General features: G+C 42.0%; 2 protein-coding genes across 5 annotated transcripts; one reads left to right on the plus strand and one right to left on the minus strand.

Annotated features, from left to right (window-relative positions):
* Nucleotides 1–2,720: 2,720 nt before the first annotated feature.
* On the minus strand, nt 2,721–12,428 carry aasdhppt (aminoadipate-semialdehyde dehydrogenase-phosphopantetheinyl transferase). 4 transcript variants are annotated; one of them, XM_035623447.2, is made up of 7 exons: nt 11,990–12,428; nt 11,646–11,780; nt 11,109–11,229; nt 9,727–9,848; nt 8,799–8,960; nt 5,492–5,560; nt 2,721–5,307 (listed from the first exon to the last, which is right to left on the minus strand). In XM_035623447.2, exons 1-7 carry the CDS (start codon nt 12,158–12,160, stop codon nt 5,140–5,142), a joined length of 948 nt encoding a protein of 315 aa, XP_035479340.1. In that variant the 5' UTR covers nt 12,161–12,428; the 3' UTR covers nt 2,721–5,139. The 4 variants fall into 4 exon arrangements, with proteins under 4 accessions (XP_035479340.1, XP_035479341.1, XP_035479343.1 ...); XM_035623448.2 differs by having other exon boundaries at nt 11,671–11,784; XM_035623450.2 differs by having other exon boundaries at nt 11,646–11,784; nt 11,990–12,152.
* Nucleotides 12,411–18,740, plus strand: msantd4 (Myb/SANT-like DNA-binding domain containing 4 with coiled-coils). Its single transcript, XM_047335738.1, has 6 exons — nt 12,411–12,929; nt 14,197–14,370; nt 14,920–14,972; nt 15,086–15,181; nt 15,321–15,617; nt 16,625–18,740. Exons 1-6 carry the CDS (start codon nt 12,917–12,919, stop codon nt 17,399–17,401), a joined length of 1,410 nt encoding a protein of 469 aa, XP_047191694.1. The 5' UTR covers nt 12,411–12,916; the 3' UTR covers nt 17,402–18,740.
* Nucleotides 18,741–19,189: the final 449 nt, after the last annotated feature.

A 19,189-nucleotide genomic window follows, 5' to 3' on the forward strand; every position in this document is an offset into this window, starting at 1 on the left:
TAAACATTCCCCCGGCCTGTTTGACGTTTGACCTTTGTGAACTTGATCTATTCGTCTTCCTCAGCTGCAACAACAAGCCCAGAATCCTCACTGTATCAGTGTGTGTGAAAGGTTGTGTTCTGTGTGTGTGTACGTGCGTTTATCCACATGCAGATAAAGAAACTGATGGGAATTTATGAATGTTTTGATTTCAACCACAAGTGGTTATGAGAAGAAGGAACCTTCTAATCGTATTCAGCCGATGACCTGATAATTAAATGTGATCAGTGATCAGCTTTAAATGATGAATTGCTGTCTGCATTGCTTTTTGAATCCTCTCAAACAACAAATGATTTCATTTTAAATACTTGTGTGAAAATGTTAATGCTGTGAAGAACCGACCAAATGTCAAATGAAACGCATAGCTTCCAAGATTTGATAAGTATTGTCGGACGTGTGATCTGTGAACATCTTGTTCTGCAATCTCCTCGTTTTTCTCTAAAAGGTTAAATATTTGGACACTGGAGAGCTATGTGCGTTTTCATTTGAGAAATATGTTTCATTCGCTTGAGGCTGCAGCTCTGCTGCACTTTTGCACAAAAATCATTTTCTTTTTTTTATCTCTGAGAGCCAACGACCACTGAACGGCATTACGGGGAAAATGAACAGAAGAGGTCTTGCTCCAGAGCCACATTGTGGTACTGTTTCTGTGAAGACTTTGTTTGTTTGTCATTTTGCCTATAATAAGCATAAACACTCTGACCTTGATCATGCACATTTTTCGTGCTGCAGGTTTGGCTAAACTCCTGGAAGCCACAAGCCCCTTTTGTTTTGTAAAAAAAAAGGAAAAACATTGTACAAGGACATACTGCTGTTTAGATAAGGTTAATCCATCACTTTAAGAAGAGTGATAAGGTGGAAAATGCTTGTGTGTTGTTTTGTGTTCCTTAAAAAGATATCCTCATCAGAAATTATTAAGACAAAAATGCATACAGAAAAGTGTCATGTGTAAAGGCATAAAAGACAAGGCATAGATACTAAGTCTACAACTACTGACGGAGGTTTCTTGACTCAAGCTGGTTCAAGTCGGACATAAGTGAGTATGAGTGTCTAATACTGTCAGGTGAAGTTACTGTAGGTTGTCATATGGCAACATTGGTAAATAACTAAATTGGCACCTAGTCATTTCCCTTCCTGTCCACCTACACTGACACACGCGACTTTTTTATATGTGTGTGTGTGTGTGTGTGTGTGCGCTAGTGTACACACTAGCACATTTGTCTCCCACCCTCGAGTGACACATCATTTTTGGGGTTGATGCAAGATGGTTAGCTCCCATGGGACACTCACGTTGTTGAAATAGATCACACTAGTGTGTGTGTGTGTGTGTGTGTGTGTGTGTGTGTGTGTGTGTGTGTGTGTGTGTGTGTGTGTGTCGCAGCATGCAGGTGTGGATGTGGCTATGTTATTTGTGGATCAGCATGTATTTAATGCTTGCAGTGCATGGACGCAGCTGTGGATGTGTTGCTGAGTGTCTGCAGATTTTATAGTACACAGCATTTCAATCCACTGCACAGCAACTTTAAACTCCATAAACTTAAAAAAAAAAATCCTGAAGTACTTCAGGGACGTAAATCTCCAACAATCATAGTATATACATTTATATTTAAATGACCAAAACGTAATCAGTAAACCAAAAATCTAATCTATTGAGCTACACTACTAAATACAGTATAAATTTACTGTAAATACAAGCAACTTTAACAGGGGGCCAACAGTATGACAGTGGCTTCAGTGGTCAGAGTTGATATCTGTGTGGTAGAAGTATTTTGGGAATATAACCAGCTCTTCTCATAATTTCACGCAGATTGAAGTTTCTTTCAAGCCTCAGTCTTCAGCCGCTGCTTTCCACAGTGTGTAACGCCACAGAAGAAGATACTAGATACGACTTGTGTTTTTTCTGGTGTTAAATTGAAAATCCTTACTCTCAAAATCCCAACTATCGTTATTGATTCGGATAATTCTATTTGTTTCACTTTGTTTTACTTCAATGCCTCAATTTAACCACTTCTTCTGCTTCCCTCCGTTTCTCTTTTCTTCCCTTTTTCTCTCCAAGGAAACTGCAGTAAGTCTCCTGCCCCCCCAGCATCAGTTCCCTTGTGACTGATGCTAGAGTTCTGCCTGCAGCACTAGATTGCATTCGTGCAGATGGCTGGGAACACATGCACGCAAGCACGCACGCACGCACGCACGCACGCACGCACGCACGCACGCACGCACGCACACACGCACGCACGCACGCACGCACACAAAGCTGGCTGGATGTAGGTGCCCCAGTTACATATGGAAAATAGGGTCTGTGTGTGTGTTTGTCCAAAGATACGAAGATGAGTAAAATGCTCAACCTTTGAATATTTAGCGAGTTTTCACTGCTGGAAGGATCGGGTTTACGGTTAGGTTTTGGGTTTAGGGAAGCATCAGGATTATTAGGTTTAGCTTTGCATAATGCAAACACTCAGCAGATTACCTGATGTTGTCTGACGCGTAGAGCGAAATCAGTGAAAACTCACTCAATCACTCACTCTTTTAACTGCTCTGTACACTTTTTACAATTCATGAAAGCGCAGTTGACGGGCAGCCAATTTATTCCCTCAGATATTTCCTTCAAGTGGTTATGTGAAATTTAACAAAACAAGCTTTTGATTGGCTTGGTTTTTGAATTTGGAAACCAAAGGACACACTGAGCTTCCTTCCATTTATTGTCTGCGTGTTTTAGCCACAAGTCAAAGAAACATACAGAGTTTGTACCACTTTGGCTGGGCTCCATCTTAGTCTCAAGAGATGAATGTTAATATTTGCAACGAGACAAAAGCAAAAATAATTGTCTGTGATCTACTACAATCTGTATGCATCACTTGGGTTTTATCACTCTAGTCCACCATCTGCATGATGAATAACTAACATCCTATCTCGCCACATTAAAGATATTGAAAAATAATTCCTAGATCCGCTCCAAAATGTAATCAGTTGTTCCTTGGGTTATGCCCCACCCCTCCAAAAATATTTCATGGAAATTGATTATTAATTTTTGGGTATAATCCTGCTAACAAACACACATGAAAACATGCATAACCTATAATAATGATTTAATTATTTGGAGTTTATATAAGCTCCATGTGCCCCCCCACCCTTTTATAAGGAGCTTAAAAATATTCATGGAGGCTTGAAACTGAATCTAAATTTCAAAATGTGCCAGTGAAAGTCTAAACGAGACACAAAATGTCCTCCCCCTCCGCCAGAGGAAGAAGAATCTTTGCTCTTATCCTCGAGCTTGGTCTCATCTCTCACCTCAGACTAAACTCTTGAGTCTGATGCCCAAAGCACTCTAGTCTCCTTCCCACACGTGGAAAAAACAGACAAAAAAAAACCCAGCAGCAGTAAACTTGAGGAAACTAAAAATGGCCTCTCTCTGAGGGAAACTTGTGTGACTCAAGTCTGACCCCGCTGCCTCCTCACTCCTCCACCGCTGCTGCTGCAGAGAACGCAAGATTTAAGATGGCGAGGAGGCAAACTAATTCAGTCCAGCTGGAGGCAATGACTGTGTTTGTGTGTGTGTGTGTGTTTTCAAGCTCTTTTCTTTCATTCACAGTATATGTACACACATATGCTGACCTATACACACTTGACTGACTACACTCTTTCACTGACATGCTGGGTGTACCTGGTTCTGCACCAAACCAACAAAGGACCTCCAGAGAAGCCATCTGGACAGCAGGTTGCCATTTTATCAATACCCACAATTCCCCTCTATTGTGCTGAAATGTTAAGGCTACAACAGCACAATCTGTGGTGTGAAAATAATACGGTGGAGGCAGGAAGAGTAAACGAGCGGAGGAGAGAAGGTTATCTGACATGAAGGTGCACGTCAAAAAGCAGGTCCATGTCAATGAGTGTCTTCACTATTCTGACAGACCTTTGACATCATCTACATCTGTAACATTGTGATATCGGAAAGCGAGAGGGGAGGCCGACACTGGCGGTTGACTAATCACAACAGAGGGGGTTCGGCCTGGCCAATCCGAGCAGACTGGGCTTCGTTGGGAGGGAGGGGCCTTAAAGAGACAGGAGCTAGAACCAAGTGTTTCAGAGAGAGGCTGGAAAGAGGAGCCGCAGGAATGGACAGTATGAGGAAAGGATGTGTTTACTGAACAGAGCAGGTAAACCTTTTCAAGTAATAGCCCAAATTAAAATCATGAATATGAATATCAATATAAAGCACTTTGGGATTCTGTGAAAGGTGTTATACAAATGAGGTTTACTCACCGTACTCAAGTTGGGTCTTATGCAAAAAGTTCACAGCAGTTTATACAAAAAAAATATATATCAATCAATTTATTTTCCTGCTGTCAGAGTTGAAGGTTACACTGTTCAGTATGAGAACTTACTTACTGATTTGAATTCAAATTAATTTACAAATTCAGGTTAGTTTTGGCAGTGGGGATAGCTCATTGATCTCGGCTTCACTTTGTGTTTTTATGTAACAGTTGACCTTAGGGAGGGGGGGGGGGGGCGCAGGGGTGTGTAAAGTCACAAACATGGCACATTTTGTGTGACCTCTTAACTTCCTATGATCGGGAGTCATTTCTTTCTGTGAGTGTGCGCAGGTGAGAGGGCTAATGATTATAGGCTCCGATAAAAATAATGTGATGCAGAAAGAAATGCTCAGACTGACACTGCATTTACAAGCAGAGAGAGAGAGAGACAGAGAGAGAGAGACAGAGAGAGAGAGAGAGAGAGGGGGGGGGTCAACAAAATGTCCTCAACTTAAATAGACACCAGATGGCGAGAACAGAGAGAAGAAAAGAAAAATGTCAGAGGTAACATTGAGGAAGAAAAGAGAAAATAAATGAAAGATACGATTGAGGTTAAAAACAATTATTCTATTAATCAAAACTAAATATTTGAATGTACTGTCCAGTATGTTCGTGAGTAAGAGTTTAGTATTATCTGAGCTGAGGCTCTGAAGATGGACGGTGTCAGATGATGAATGGATTCTGAAGTCCTCTGAGACAAACCTGGGAGTTTTGGCTTCACAGATAAACACAACTGGACTCGCGTTGAATGAGAAAAGCAGCTTCAGTGTCAGTGTGAGACGGGTGGTTATCTGGACACGTGTGTCTCTCTCTGTCTCTGCGGAGCTTCAGCCTTTATCTCGAAGCTGTCCCAGTAGGCGGGGTCTTCCTCTGTCAGAGGTGAGGCGGAGGCGACGAGCTCGCTGAACGACAGCAGCGTGAACGTGGTGGGAGGAGAAAGAGATGAAGGACGAGGCTGACGGGGGACATGGAAGAAGAATGTGTTCAGTTATATTAATTAGTCTGTTTGCCCTTTAAAATAAATGAAAATGAAAATGTGCTAATGTTAAACTAAATCACTGTTGTTTTAAATCCCAGAGAAAAGCTGAAAAAGTCACTCTGAACCGTCAAATGTGGAATATATTATTTTGTGCCCTTACAGCAGAGTCTGGTTTGTCCGCTGGTCCGAGCGCTACAGCAACATGATGGTCAACATCCAGCAAGCTCTCCTGCAGAATTACACACGCACACGCACACACACACACACGCACACACACACACACACACAGAATAAAATAAACACCTTTAACCTCATTGTAATTCTGAGCAAATACACACCGACGGACATGTGCATCCTTATCAGATGCTCAGTCGGACATTAACCCAGCATGCGTCCGCTTGTGCATGATTGCTTGAATATATCCATGTGAATATCTACATGTGGTATCCGTGTGCATGATTTCTAAATCAGGAGTGAGTGAAGGTAACCGTCAGATAACCGCTGCGTTTACAAGTCGCAAATCACTTCCGAGCAAAAAAAAAATTGGCCAAACATCAATCATACAAGTATTCACTGAAAAAGAATGTCAATTTAGAGGTCGTAGAAAAAAATCCACTGCGCAAAATTTATGATTAATACATGTGGCCGAAGCTTTGCTGATGTGAATCTATGCAGCTTTTTTAATGGTTTGCGTTTGTATTCAATAGTCCCATTTTGAAGAACATACACATTTCTCAGAACACACACACCAACTGTAAATCCAATCTTGCTGAGGCCAAATTGTCCTGCAAACATTCATTCAGGGTTTTTTTGTGAAAGTGTTTATGTGAGAGTAACAGGTGGTCATGGTGTATGTGAGAATGTGTAGTGGGGAATTAGTTACAAAATGGCAGCAAGTAAAGTAGGGAGAGAAATATCACCATGAAATGAATTCAAATTTGTGTTGAGAGTACTAGTTGTTACAGTCTGTTCTGAATGTATATATGTGTGTGTGTGTGTGTGTGTGTGAGTGTGCGTGTCCTGTTAATTGTGTCCCTCAGCATTGGTGTCTAAAAGCCTGTGGGGGTGACATCAGCAGAGGTCAGCAGGAAGCAATAAGTCTCATAGCTGCTGCTACAGCCAATCAGCAATCAACCGAGAAGACGTGAGGTCAACGGCACTGTGCTGCTCATCTCATCTCATCTCTTTGGCAAAACTCGGAGCTCCGAGCGTGTCCCTTTGTATTTGAGACATATCAGAGGAATCGATTTGCTTCAAGCACATTTGACCTCTCAAGGTCACTGCAATCATTCGCTGATCACAAATAATTATGTGCGGCGTCTCTCAAGGACAGATTGTTGGTGCATGCGTCTCTGTGTTATGACACTAAAAATGTGACATTTTTTATAATCCTTAAACACATTCTCCTAAGAACATTACCTTTTCTAAAACAAACAACAGCATGAGCATGAGCTCCTGGTGTGACCTCAAGATTTGATTTTATCCTTCATGTTTTTGTCGAGGTTTTTTGTCTGCTTGAATCAGCGCTGGCTCGAGTTGGGCCGCTGTGTTGACTGTTATTTTAACATTTTCATACAGACATTAACTTGCAACACCGTGACTAAGTTGGGTTTTACGCTCATCTTTTGACCAACATGGAGATAGTTCATGGGTGGTCAGAAATATACGTGCTCATGAAATTCTTTAACTTTTGCTCAGTAAATGTTGTAGAAGTCAATTTTTCATGTGTGATGAAATAAGGTTACTATTTATGATGAAAAATACCCCGGAGCATTCTGATGTCTTAAATTTTCCTGATTTGTCAAACCAACTATCACTTACAATGATAAAAAAAACAAAAACTTCTGGTGTCAGAAAGTGTTTTGGCATTTTTGCATGAAAAGTGACAAACAATTATTTGTTTATTAAAATACATGCAGATTAACATTGTGCTGCAACTGTATAAACTACACCTGTTCCAGCTCTAGAAGCTATTTTCTCCATTATTTATCCTTTGGACTCAGTCTGAACTGGCAGTTTGTGCAGCTGTATTTAGCTGTCACACCTCTTTTACACAACAAGTTATAGTTAAAAAGAGGACACACACAGACGCATTACCATCAACCTGTGGTCGATACAATTGAGCTTTTAGTCTCCAGCGTGAAAAGACAGACACAAAAACAGCATTAGGCCTCGACGAGAGGAGAGAAGAGGATCAGCCTTTTCAAACCAGTGGTAACCTTTTAGTAGTCACTTGCTAATCCCTCTGCCACTGGGCATGGAGGGGGTGGGGGGGTTTAGAGAGGAAAAATACAGAGGGAAAGAGGGGAGATGATGCAGGTACAGTAAATGAATGGAAGAAGGTGAAGAGGGAGAAGAAAAGAGAAGGAGATATTGGAGAAAAAATCATCAAAGGGGGATGTGAAGAGGAAGTTGATGAGAAAAGACAAGAAGAGCAGAAAAAGAGGAGGTGAAATGGGAAATAGAAGAAGAATAGAGGAGTGATGGCAAAAACTGATTCTCCTGCTCTGACAGAGAGGTCCCTTCCTCTAATCTCTGGTCGTGGTGTTAGGAGGGCTGAAGGGCCACTCGAGAGACCCCCTGTAGCTCTGGTGTGTCTTTCACTGTAAGGCCACCGGTAATTCACTTATCACAGGATTTCCAGTGGGCAGCCGCTGGGGAACGGAGAGGCACCACTGCTTTTGACGTCATTACTTTGTCATAGAGGCTACATTCAACTGCTGCAAGACATGTTACTATGCTACACTGTTTCCACAAAACCCACGAATCAAATAAGTAACTAATTAAAAATAATTATAAAACAGTATTACTACAACACTCACAGTCATTCACTGTTTAACAGTATTTTTTTTGTATTGCATGGTTTTCCTCAGCAGGTGGAGTTGCTCAGTTGTCATGAAAAAAAAGTAGATCTTCAGATTTCCATGAATCATTTCTCTTAAATATCAAGATCAAAAGTTCATTATTGTCCATGAAAACAGCAGATGACTACCAAATAGAAAATGAATGTCATCCTTGTACTAAAATGTGTCCTCCAATCACTGAACTGAGCATTTGTTCTGGGAGAATACACAACCTGTTTTAGACACTACTGAACAAAGATATATAAAAAATATAATAAATTTCTAAGATGTGGGGAAAAGACCACTGAGTCTTAAACAAACTATGATACTAGTAGAAAACACACAAAAAAAACTGCAAAATGCCCTTTCGATCTGGCACCTGGTCAGTAGGGGAAAACACGTCTGACTGCTTCCAACTTAAACATGTTGCTGTTTCTCTTTGGGATGTGCCCACACTTTTGAAATATAGTGAACTAAACCATTGCATCCATTTTTACCCCGTTTCCAATTTGTAGTTAATCAGAACATGCACAACAAAGACAACATCAAGCCTTTTAGTAATCTGGCTAGTTTGTTTTTTCGCCCTCTTGCAACTTTTATGAACACGTCTTCAAACAGACTTACTTCAAATATCCAGTCCCCCTCTTCTTTCCCATCCAGATGCATCTTGGTCTGGCGCAGCACTTGGTCCTGTGAGGGCGGTTCGGAGGGCAGGTGAAACTCCGCCCTCTGCAGGTCGAAGTCCAGACCTGTGCCGATTGCTTTGATGAAACTCTCCTTCAGGGCCTTGGAGGAAAGGGAGCGGACATGATGAGTTACATGCAGGAAATCCTCACACGCTGATTCACATGTTCATATGTCTGACAGAGCTGAGAAAGACAGTCTGTGTGTGCTTTGTGTGTGTGAGTGTGTTGTACAGTGACGTCCAATAATGTGAGACTCTTTAACACTTTTAGACCCCACTGTATTTTGACAAAACATTTTAAACCAGAACAGATGGGAATCTATACACACATGAATAACAGTGGGTCCTTAAAAAAGAGGGACTTTTTTTGTGTGTGTGTGTGTGTGTGTGTCCAACCAAAACCATCCCTGCTCCGCAGCCAATGAGCCACAATAACATTATTACAAGGCTAATTGCTATGGCAACCGTCGAGCTCTGCCATTAGTCAACAGGGTGGTGATGATATCAGAGCTTGACGTCTCTGTGCCACCCTCTGAATCTCACAACATCTTTACTTAGCACCACCGTTGCTGTCGCTGTCCATCTGTGTGTGTGCGCGCGTTTGGACTATTGTGTGTCTGTGGAGATGAAATGCAGAGACAGAAGATAGCAGAATGTGAAGAAAAGACAGACATGGAGAAAAATGTGACTTAAGTGGAGTGCACACTTCAGTGTATGTGTGTGTTTCAAATGACATTGCTATCCCTCCCTATGTTTGTTTCTAACACACACACACAAACAAACAAAACAAAAAGAAATGAGAACAACGTCTGCAGAGCCCAGCAGCGATGAAATGTGACGGCAAGGTAGCGCGGTTGCCATGGTTACCCAGTGCCGGTAGAACGCAGCGAGCTGGCGGTGATCCGCGGCTGCTGATTGGATGATGCTCCACTCGTACGCTGTAAACTGACGAGTCATGATGCGGAAAAACTCCGACACAGACTTGCTACCTGGTGGGGAAAGAAAGAGGGAGGGAGGGAGAGAGAGGAGACAGAGGTGAGAGAAAAGCTGGAGGAAGGCGTCAGATGCAAAACACTATTCTTGAGAAATTTTAAAGATGCTAAGTATGTTTCATACCCCCCACCCTGAAAACTCCACCACCCTCCCCACCCAAACACATATACAGAGAAATCTGAATCCATACACACAAGCGGCCTTGTCCTACAGCTTTTATACCCAAGACAACTTTGACCCCTTGTGGTCAAGTTGGGGAATACACAAGCATATCAATATCTGCATTTTACTGACAGCTCTGTCTGTTATGGGTTACTTAACACTGTATGGTTGAAATAGAAAGCAGACAGAAATTGCTGTAGTTTGGTTTATGTTCATGCCATGACACCAGCATGATGATTGTATCAATCTGTGGCTTGAATATTAGAAAGTCACAGGCACCCGGTATCAAGTCAAAACTCATTGACGACTAGAAACAGTGTTGAAACATTGTTTAATCATCCTCAGTCCACTGTCGTTCTCTCTGTGATAACATCTGAAAACATCCCAAAGTCAAAGCATTTCCCATGTTTCATATCCAAACTGTTTAGATTACAGTCCATTCAAAGGATTTTGACAATACTGACTCACAGTCGGAGAGAGATAAAGTATTTTTTGTAAATGTGAAATAACAATGTGGGGGTGATTCATGTCTGTCATAACTCTTTCCATTGTCCATATTTCTGCAAGTGACTTCATATTACACAAACTTGTAGCCATGTCTAATCTGTTATGTTTTTCATGTGTGGCTTATTATATATTGTATTTGTCACCTTTTTATTCTTCTGTTTTATGTCTCTTTCTCTTATCTCTCCGTTTAATCTTAGGCTTTCATAAAAAGCCCTTCTAGGGACGGCTGTCGCAAATCAGCATTTGCTATAACCACTGTGATACTTGCACCGGACAGCTGTTTTCAGTTTGTCTATGTATCTGTCCCTATCAAATAAACCATAAAGAAATAAAGAAATAAATATCTCCAAGAATGAAGTGGTTTAAGATAAAAAAAAAGGCCACTTTATTGAGATCTAGGGAGGAACTCATTTTACTCTTGAACTATTCAGTAATTGTTTCTCAGTGATTATTTAAAAAAAATCACATGTTCAGTTTGTGTACATTTACAACGATTTAAAAAAAAATAAAAGTTCAGTTATTTCTGTCACACACACAGATCTTAATGTAACTGCTGCAAATGCTTTACTGTAAACATCAGTGTTTACCTGGCATGGTGTTCTTCATGATATCCACTCCCACCTGCAGCCCCTGCTCTGCAGCGAGCACAGCATAGTCTCCCTGGTGGGAAAGGTTGAAACTCCAGGCCCCACCTGAACCTGAACTAACCTGGGTGCCGACAGCAAGAAGGGAAATCAGAGGTACTGCATAAGTTATGGTATATATAATATTTTCCATTATGCAACAAAACAAATGGGTATCACATGACAACTTTCATGTCTACACTTAGTCAACTAAGTCTAACAGTCAAGTTTAACTTCATAAACACAAAATTATCTATGTCCTAATGATAACAGTGTCCAGGTTTGATCTTAAGAAATCCAATTCATGCAGTGGATTACAGACACATTTCTGGTGGTGGGGGCTATAAAAAAGTTTTGACAGCCACACAACATTTAGTACACACACATAATGAGCAGCCAAACCCACGGGGCATTTTACTATTTAAATCCCATGTTTGTAGTTCTAATGTTTAAAATCCTGAGGAAATGTGAATAACATAATTGTTCTTTATGGAAGCACACCACGTGGAGATGGAGTATGATGAACCTTGGTCGGTGCCGCCAGGTAAGGCTTCCCTCGGGGAGACCTCTCCAGTCGGAACTCTGACCAGGGGACACCCATCCTCTCGCAGACAAACCTCCTGAGCAACAGCCTGCCTGCCTGACGGGGGAACAGACAGACAGTCAGTCAGTCAGACAGACAGACAGACAGACAGACAGACAGACAGACAGACAGACAGTCAGTCAGTCAGACAGACAGACAGACAGACAGACAGTCAGTCAGACGGGCAGTGAGTATTATACTCCCGGATATCACGTCATGATGTTGGGAGTTCGGTGATTGTTGTGTACAGTCAGTCACTCACCATGGCTGATTTCGCATCCTTGGCAAACACAAATTGTCCGATCCGCTCTTTCTCCTCTCTCTGGATGCAGCGAGCCGCGAACAGCCAGTCGCACCTGCTCGGTGTCCACGAGCCACAGCGGAAAGCCCACCGGACAGAGCCCATCCCCTCAGCCGTGTCCCGCCGCGTCATCTGGACTCACCTACAACTTCAGGCTGCCCACCGGCTCTTTTAGGGAGCTAGCGTTAGCATCGCGCGTTAGCATTTAGCCGCTTGACCGACAACAAAACCCTGGAAATGTTTGATTTCCAACACTCTGCGTTGCATCGGAGAAGCAGCGATGCAGTGGCGGTTAAGTGACGACTGTTCATGGAATTACTTTTAAAAGGACGTTTTGTTGTTTGTTTAGCATTTGGGATGTGACAGCGGTACTTCGGAGTCCGGCGAGAATCAATGTCGTCATAAGTGGGCGCGGTGGAGCGTTGACCAATAGGAGTCGGCGACTGACGATACCTTCAAACGCTCTCATGAATATTGTAAATAACCACAAGTCGAATGTAGTCAGTGAGGAATACAGTGAATACACTGCGATGAACTCTCAGATGAGATGCGACATTTGGGAGGAGAAATGCTGAAGCTAACCTGAAAGCAGTAAAAATGGTTTATCTCACCCTGCTTAACTATCGATTAACGTACAGTCCTGAATATGTGTACTCACTTCACTGTGATTCACTGGGAAGAAGTAGCAATGTAATGATTTAAATAACAAAAACAAAAGTATTCTATTACAGGGCTATGCCCAAAAACATTCCAACTAGTATTTGAAAGAATCATATTTAAAACTCTAAAATCGAAAATTACGATTTTTTTCAGGGTGTCCATGAACACAGCATGAAAATTGCTTTTCTCCGATTTTGTTTTGATTGCGGTGCATCTGTGTGTGTGTGAATGTGTGCTCAAGGTGAGTTGTTTTCACTATATATCACAGATGATGCTAAACTGAATGCGGTGGGAGGATAGACAGTGAACACGATTAAATTCATGATCGTCATGTTAAAAATGTGTCGTGCTCGTCTGCTTAGAAAAACAAGAATCTCACAGTCCGATATACGCGTGTATGTCTGATCAGAGATCACAGGAGAGATCAGGGAGATACACGAGGGTGTAAACTAGAAGCACAGATTGAATACATATGTTTTTTGTCTACATGTAGAACATTAAAAGAAACGTAGACATACAAACCAAATATACTTGCAATAAATATCTGTGCTCCCTAAATATTTGTAGTATGTTTTATAAACATTAAATATTAGACATCGTTGAGTGTTTGATTGTAGCAGCCAAACAGGAGAGGTAAGAACTGTGTAACTGTCAGCATCTGCAATGTCCAAACCACATTTTTCAACCAAAACAATCTGCAATACTGTTTATCGACATGTATTTAAGTTAGTGAGGAATCATTCACTCTTCAATGAATGAAATGAAAAATGATCCCCCTGTGATCCCATAAAAAGCATTGCTGTGGCACCATTGATCTACCATAAAATGAGTTTCCACCCAAACTGAAACACACAACATGTCAAATTTCCATGCAAAATGTAACTTACACTTAAGATAATATGTTTTTTGCTTTATTTACTATTTTTTGTTTGTTCATTTATGTTATTATTAGTCTAATGCATCTTCTATCGGTGACCGCTATCATGAACGTTTGGCCTGAAAGAGGATATCATTCATCTGTGTTTACTCCCTTTTCTGCTGAACATTGACTACTTAGGAAGACTGCGGAGCCACATTACAGTACCTGGCAGCAGTCCAGTCCAGACAGGAAAGGTGGGAAAATCTTGTCACAGCAACACTCTGCGGCCTCAGCTACATCAGATTAGTGCCTCATCAAACGGGGGGGGGGGGCTTTTGATGACTTACTCCTCCATCCTACCTGGTGTGTGGCCTCTGCAGCTTCACTTTCATAACTCCAATTTACACTGAGCCAACCTCCAGTGTACAGTAACAGCTGGGATCGATCTCCGAGGTGAGCTATGCAGAGGAATTCCTCCCAGATTAATCGTGTGCTTTTGAGAGGAATCTATTTTGCTAGACATGGACTAACAGTTACAACAGAAATACACTCCATCTGAGAGCTATCACTCATTTCTTCCGACCTGTGACCTCTTTTGTCCCTCTTCCTCCTTCCATACCTCCACCTCTGTCTCTCTTTCCCCACCCAGTTACCTCTCCTCGTCTCTCCGTGGGGTTTCTGTCCCCTCTTTGCTGCCAAGCTGGATTTCCTGCAGGTGAAACATCGGAAGAGGACGAGGAAGAGCAACTACAGTGTGAGGGAAACCCAGATCCTCATCAAGGAGATCCACAAGAGGAGGGATGTGTTGTTCTCCAGGCAGCAGGTGTAGATTCTTCTCTGATCATTTTCTGCGATCTCTGTCCTTACAGAGCTGTTTGCTAACTCTCTTTCTCTTTTCAGTTAGCAGTTATGTTTTTTTAAACTAGCTATTTAATCTGATATAAGCTGTTAAATGAGTGAACTCAGTCATTACTGACAAAAAAGCTGCACTCATTCTATAATATTTACATATAATATATACAGTCTATCACATATTTCAGATATGCTAAATTAATTAAACAAGTCAAATGTAAGGGACAAGCATTATGAGTCAGGGACAGAGTAAAGCTAGACCCATCATTTGCACAGGTCACTTATCGGTATTATATATATTTAAATAAAAGTATAAAAGTAAACTTCAATTTTATTTTATTTGAAAATTGTCACATAGATAAATTTTGTGAATGTACTCACTTTGATACATCAATTCTCTCGTAAGATTTTTTTCGATTGTATCCTTTTTAAAAACATATTTACCATTTGTTTCTATTCTGTTTTTTTTTTAAATTCTTCTCTATGTGTATGCGTGTGTGTGTGTGTCTGTGTGATTTAGAAGCGGTATCTTCATATAATGAAGAATCAAACTACACACCACAAAACAACATGGTCATTGATCACAACTCTACACTTCCATCAAAACTCCTCCTGAGAATTATAGTTATAACAAAGCAAGCTAATTGTTTCACCTTGTTCTTCTTCTCTTCTCTGTGTCGAAGCAGAACACGGCCATTAATGAGCTGAAGAGACAGGCATGGGAGGAAGTGGCACAAGGGGTCAATTCACTTGGGGAGGGCGAGTTGCGAACTGCTGCCGAGGTGGGTTTACTTCTGTGTTCAAATCCCACTTTTATCATCCTATAGTGTGCATTCCTCAGTGTTCTGTCAGAAAAATTAAAAGCTCACCCCTTCCTATCTCTCGACTGTTAGTTCCTTAACTTTCCCCTCTCCCTCGCAGGTGAAGCGACGTTACTTGGATTGCCGCGCACTGATGAAGAGGAAGCAGCTTCAGGCCGAGCTCTCCCTCTCGTCCTCCACCTCGTCTTTGGCCTTGAAGACGGAGTACGACCAGTCGTCCCCTGAGCATGAGGTGGCCTCTCTGGGAGCGGGGTGCGACCAGCTGCTGGACCTCTCCGGCTTCCCAAAGGACTGTCACTGCGACTGGCCGGAGCTGGTGGGTCTCAGCGAGCCGAGCGGTCACGCCACGATGGCACAACCGGACATGAAGATGGAGGACGATGTCAGCGAATACAGAGTAAGAAACAGAACCGCAGGACTAAGTAGAGTCCAATACAAGACAGAGGCTTTTTCCTTACACGACCACACATTCCCTCTGTAGGTTAGTCATTCTGATTAAACCTTGGAGTCTACTAAATGAATTTGCATGGAAATGAGGGGCAAAATGATTTTCTCAAACGCCTTCAATCCTTTTGAAATAGAGCTCATGTTAAAGCCACTTCTGTTATGAGAAGATAAGTAGCCTATTTGGACATGCAAGTATTTCCTAATGTGTTAGTTAGCTTAATGAATGCCCTCATCAACAGAGGTAGTTATGTTCCATATTATATCACAGTGATTACGCAACACATTATGTAGCTCGAGTGGCTCCTTAATTCACAGGGTAGAGATGTTAATGATTCAGTATTTAGTTTAAACATGCAACTTTGTTTGTTATGCAAAAACATCTGTTCACTGTTATCTTGAATATGTCTGACTCTGCTATTTGACGGTCTATTACTTTCTTTCACAACGAACAGAAGAAGAAAAAAATCCTGGTTTTGTGTACTGAAAAAAGAGAATTGCTACCAACTCAAAAATTCTCCAATTGGTAACACACACTTGAATTAAGTTTGTTCAATGTAAACAAGTTAAGACAATTGAAATTTCAAGTTGAACAAACTGTATTCATTTGTGTGTTACCAATTAAAGTCATCTTTTTTAAGTTGGTAAGCAATTTTGTGTAAGACCTCAACATAAGTATTAGTTGTGGTCTCATTGATTTGGGGTAGAAAACTATGCTTAAACAAGCTCATATAAGCCCATAATCATATTCAGTGATTTGTGGTGATTAGTAAAAAAAACTGATCAACATTCTGTGCCTCAGAGAAACAATGCGCATTCAGATTTTTTAGATTCTTTTTTTTTCCCATTATGCATTTTTATCACATTTTTATCCAGCAGCACTTCTCATGTAAGGTAAACTAAACTTGACATGTAGAATTAGCGGCATAGCCCTTTAATGATGCCATTGTCCCCCTCTAGCTGGATGGCGATGGTGATGTGGGAGACGGAGATGGAGAAATAGATGACGACGATATTCCCTCCCTCCTCAGCGACATCGAGTCACGTGGCGAGGGGCATGTCGGCGACGCTTACTCCCACAACAACCTCGGCACGATGGGCTCCTGCAAGGCCCCGACCTCCACCACCAGCAGAGACCTGCGGCTGGCTACTGGCCTGATGGGAATGCCACCTCATGCTCTGGGAGGACTCCACAATCAAGAAAACGTGGGTGCCGGGTTTCTGGCTGCTGTTGAGAAACAGCGACTGGAGGTGGAGAAACAACGCCTGGCTGTGGAGACAGAACGCCTGGGGGTTGAGAAAGAGCGGCTGGCGGTGGAGAAGGAGCGACTTTGTCAGATAGAGGTGGAGCGGGAACGAATGCAGCTCGATAGAGAGAGGCTACAGGTGGAGAGGGAGAGGCTAAGGGTTTTGCTCCTCAGCCAATCGGAGACCGCGGACTCATCCTTAAACCTTCCGCCACAGCAAGGCCCGCCCTCTTCCTCCACGCCTTCCTTATCCAGCACTCATGACGGACAGAGGGAGAGAGAGAGGGGCGGTAAAGGATGGACCACAGCGACGGATCTGGAGACGGAGAAGCTGAAACTGGAGAGGGAGAGACTGCAGCTGGAGAAGGAGAGACTGCAGTTCTTTAAATTTGAGGCCGGCAGACTGCAGATAGAGAGAGAACGCCTCCAGGTGGAGAAAGAGAGGATGCAGCTGCAGAAAGATCATCAGAGTCGCAGAGGAACAGACTGATAAGAGGGTGAAAGTGATGCATGAATTAGATTCCCATCAGCTTCTCTGGGGTATTTTTAATTCTGAAAGGAAATAAACATTTGCATCAGCAACTGCTCCTTAATCCACCCGTCTTTCAAACACACACACACGCACACACAGTTAAAGAAGGTGTGAGCCACTTTCATAATTCGGCCAAGGAGAAGACAAGACGAGACATGGAGGGCTGGTAAATTTACGACCATCACGATGAAACAGTGCCTTACAATGTCTTCATTAAATGGGTGATGGGACAGAACAGATGCCACGATGAAAAAAATCTCTAGGATTTGTTTGGCAGCTGAACATATAACAGATGTTCAGTGTCCCGTCCAAATGTGCAAAATGTGCAGTGCTGGGATATCAGTCATTACTAATGTGGAAATGTTTTTGAAATGGTATATATGGAAGCAAGGGATCATGAAGTCTTTCTGCATTTATGCATCAAATTTGATGCCAATTAATCTACTGCACAGGTGCAATTTAGCTTCCAGCACGGAACTCGAAACACATCTGTTACTTGTACAGAGAGGTTTTAATGTCAAGTTCTTGTGTTCAAATATATTTTACATGGAAATAGTTGTGACTTTGTACGTGTCCACCACTTTCTAACTGACATTTCACCTTTCCTATTTTTAAAAGAATTGTTTGCCTTGTCATTACAAGAAAACAACAAGTGCGTTACTAATAGCATTAACACTGACTCAGTTAAATCGAAGTTTCCAAGCGAGCGACGACTGTGTGACCGTGAGAACTACTTGAAACTAATTTTCCTATTCACGCCGGTGCTTATCCTACTGTGACACGTGTTGAAATCTCCTCTGTGAAAAAAACTCTGATTAAAGCTTTGATGCTTTTGACATGGGACTTGGAAAAGAGCGTGAAGATCTGTGATGAGCAGCTACTGGATGTTTGGTTTGCATGATGGGAAATCAAAGCAGAATATTATTTTATGGCTGTGTTTTCCTTTGCTTATGTTTCAAGTTGTGTTCACCTGTAAACGTAATGTGCTGTCACTGGCTACTGTCCTTTGGTTTTGTTGTAACAATCAATAACTCCTTTTTTACATTTACACCAGTTTGTCTCATGACCGGACCACCAGTCAAATTTTGTAAAAAAAACTTTTATACGATTCCATCCCTGATATGCATGCGCACATGTATTTATACATCTTTTGTCTTACTGTCCCTGTGGCCCTTTGTTAATGAGTGCATAAGTAATCATTGTCCAGTGAAATAAATGTGACTCCTAGAGAAAATTTGTGATGATCAGAGTTGAAAACAATCTGCCTTTAACATAAAGTACTGCCTCTGACAACCAACATCTGTATGGTCTCTCTCATACCTTCATGTTCTCAGCATTGCAGTTTGAAGAATAATAGCAAAATAGAATAAGAATATTATTTGAATGTCTTTATCATGCATCTGCTGTATTGATGTTCCTCGGGAAGTCCGTCTGGGGCTGCCAGATCAATGCAGGCTCACAGAAGGGAAAGGGACACGTATTGAACATCACTTTGAGAGCAAAGCAGTGATGCACAGCCATCAGACAAACCTCTCACTCTGCACCACAGGAGCCACAAACTCTCAGCTGAACAGAGACATTGAAGCCAAACAGTTTGAGATGACAGAGAAATCCAGACCGGACAGAATATTGACACATTGTCTGCAGACTGAGAAGCCCTCATATCCTGAGGCAGACAGTAGGTGGAGATGTTAAGACTACAAGCTGGCGGCCCAGTGTCACAGGTCTCACTGGTGCCGCAGCCTT

The sequence above is a fragment of the Scophthalmus maximus genome, chromosome 11 (genome assembly GCF_022379125.1).
Source record: "Scophthalmus maximus strain ysfricsl-2021 chromosome 11, ASM2237912v1, whole genome shotgun sequence".
NCBI classification, from domain to species: Eukaryota; Metazoa; Chordata; class Actinopteri; order Pleuronectiformes; family Scophthalmidae; genus Scophthalmus; species Scophthalmus maximus.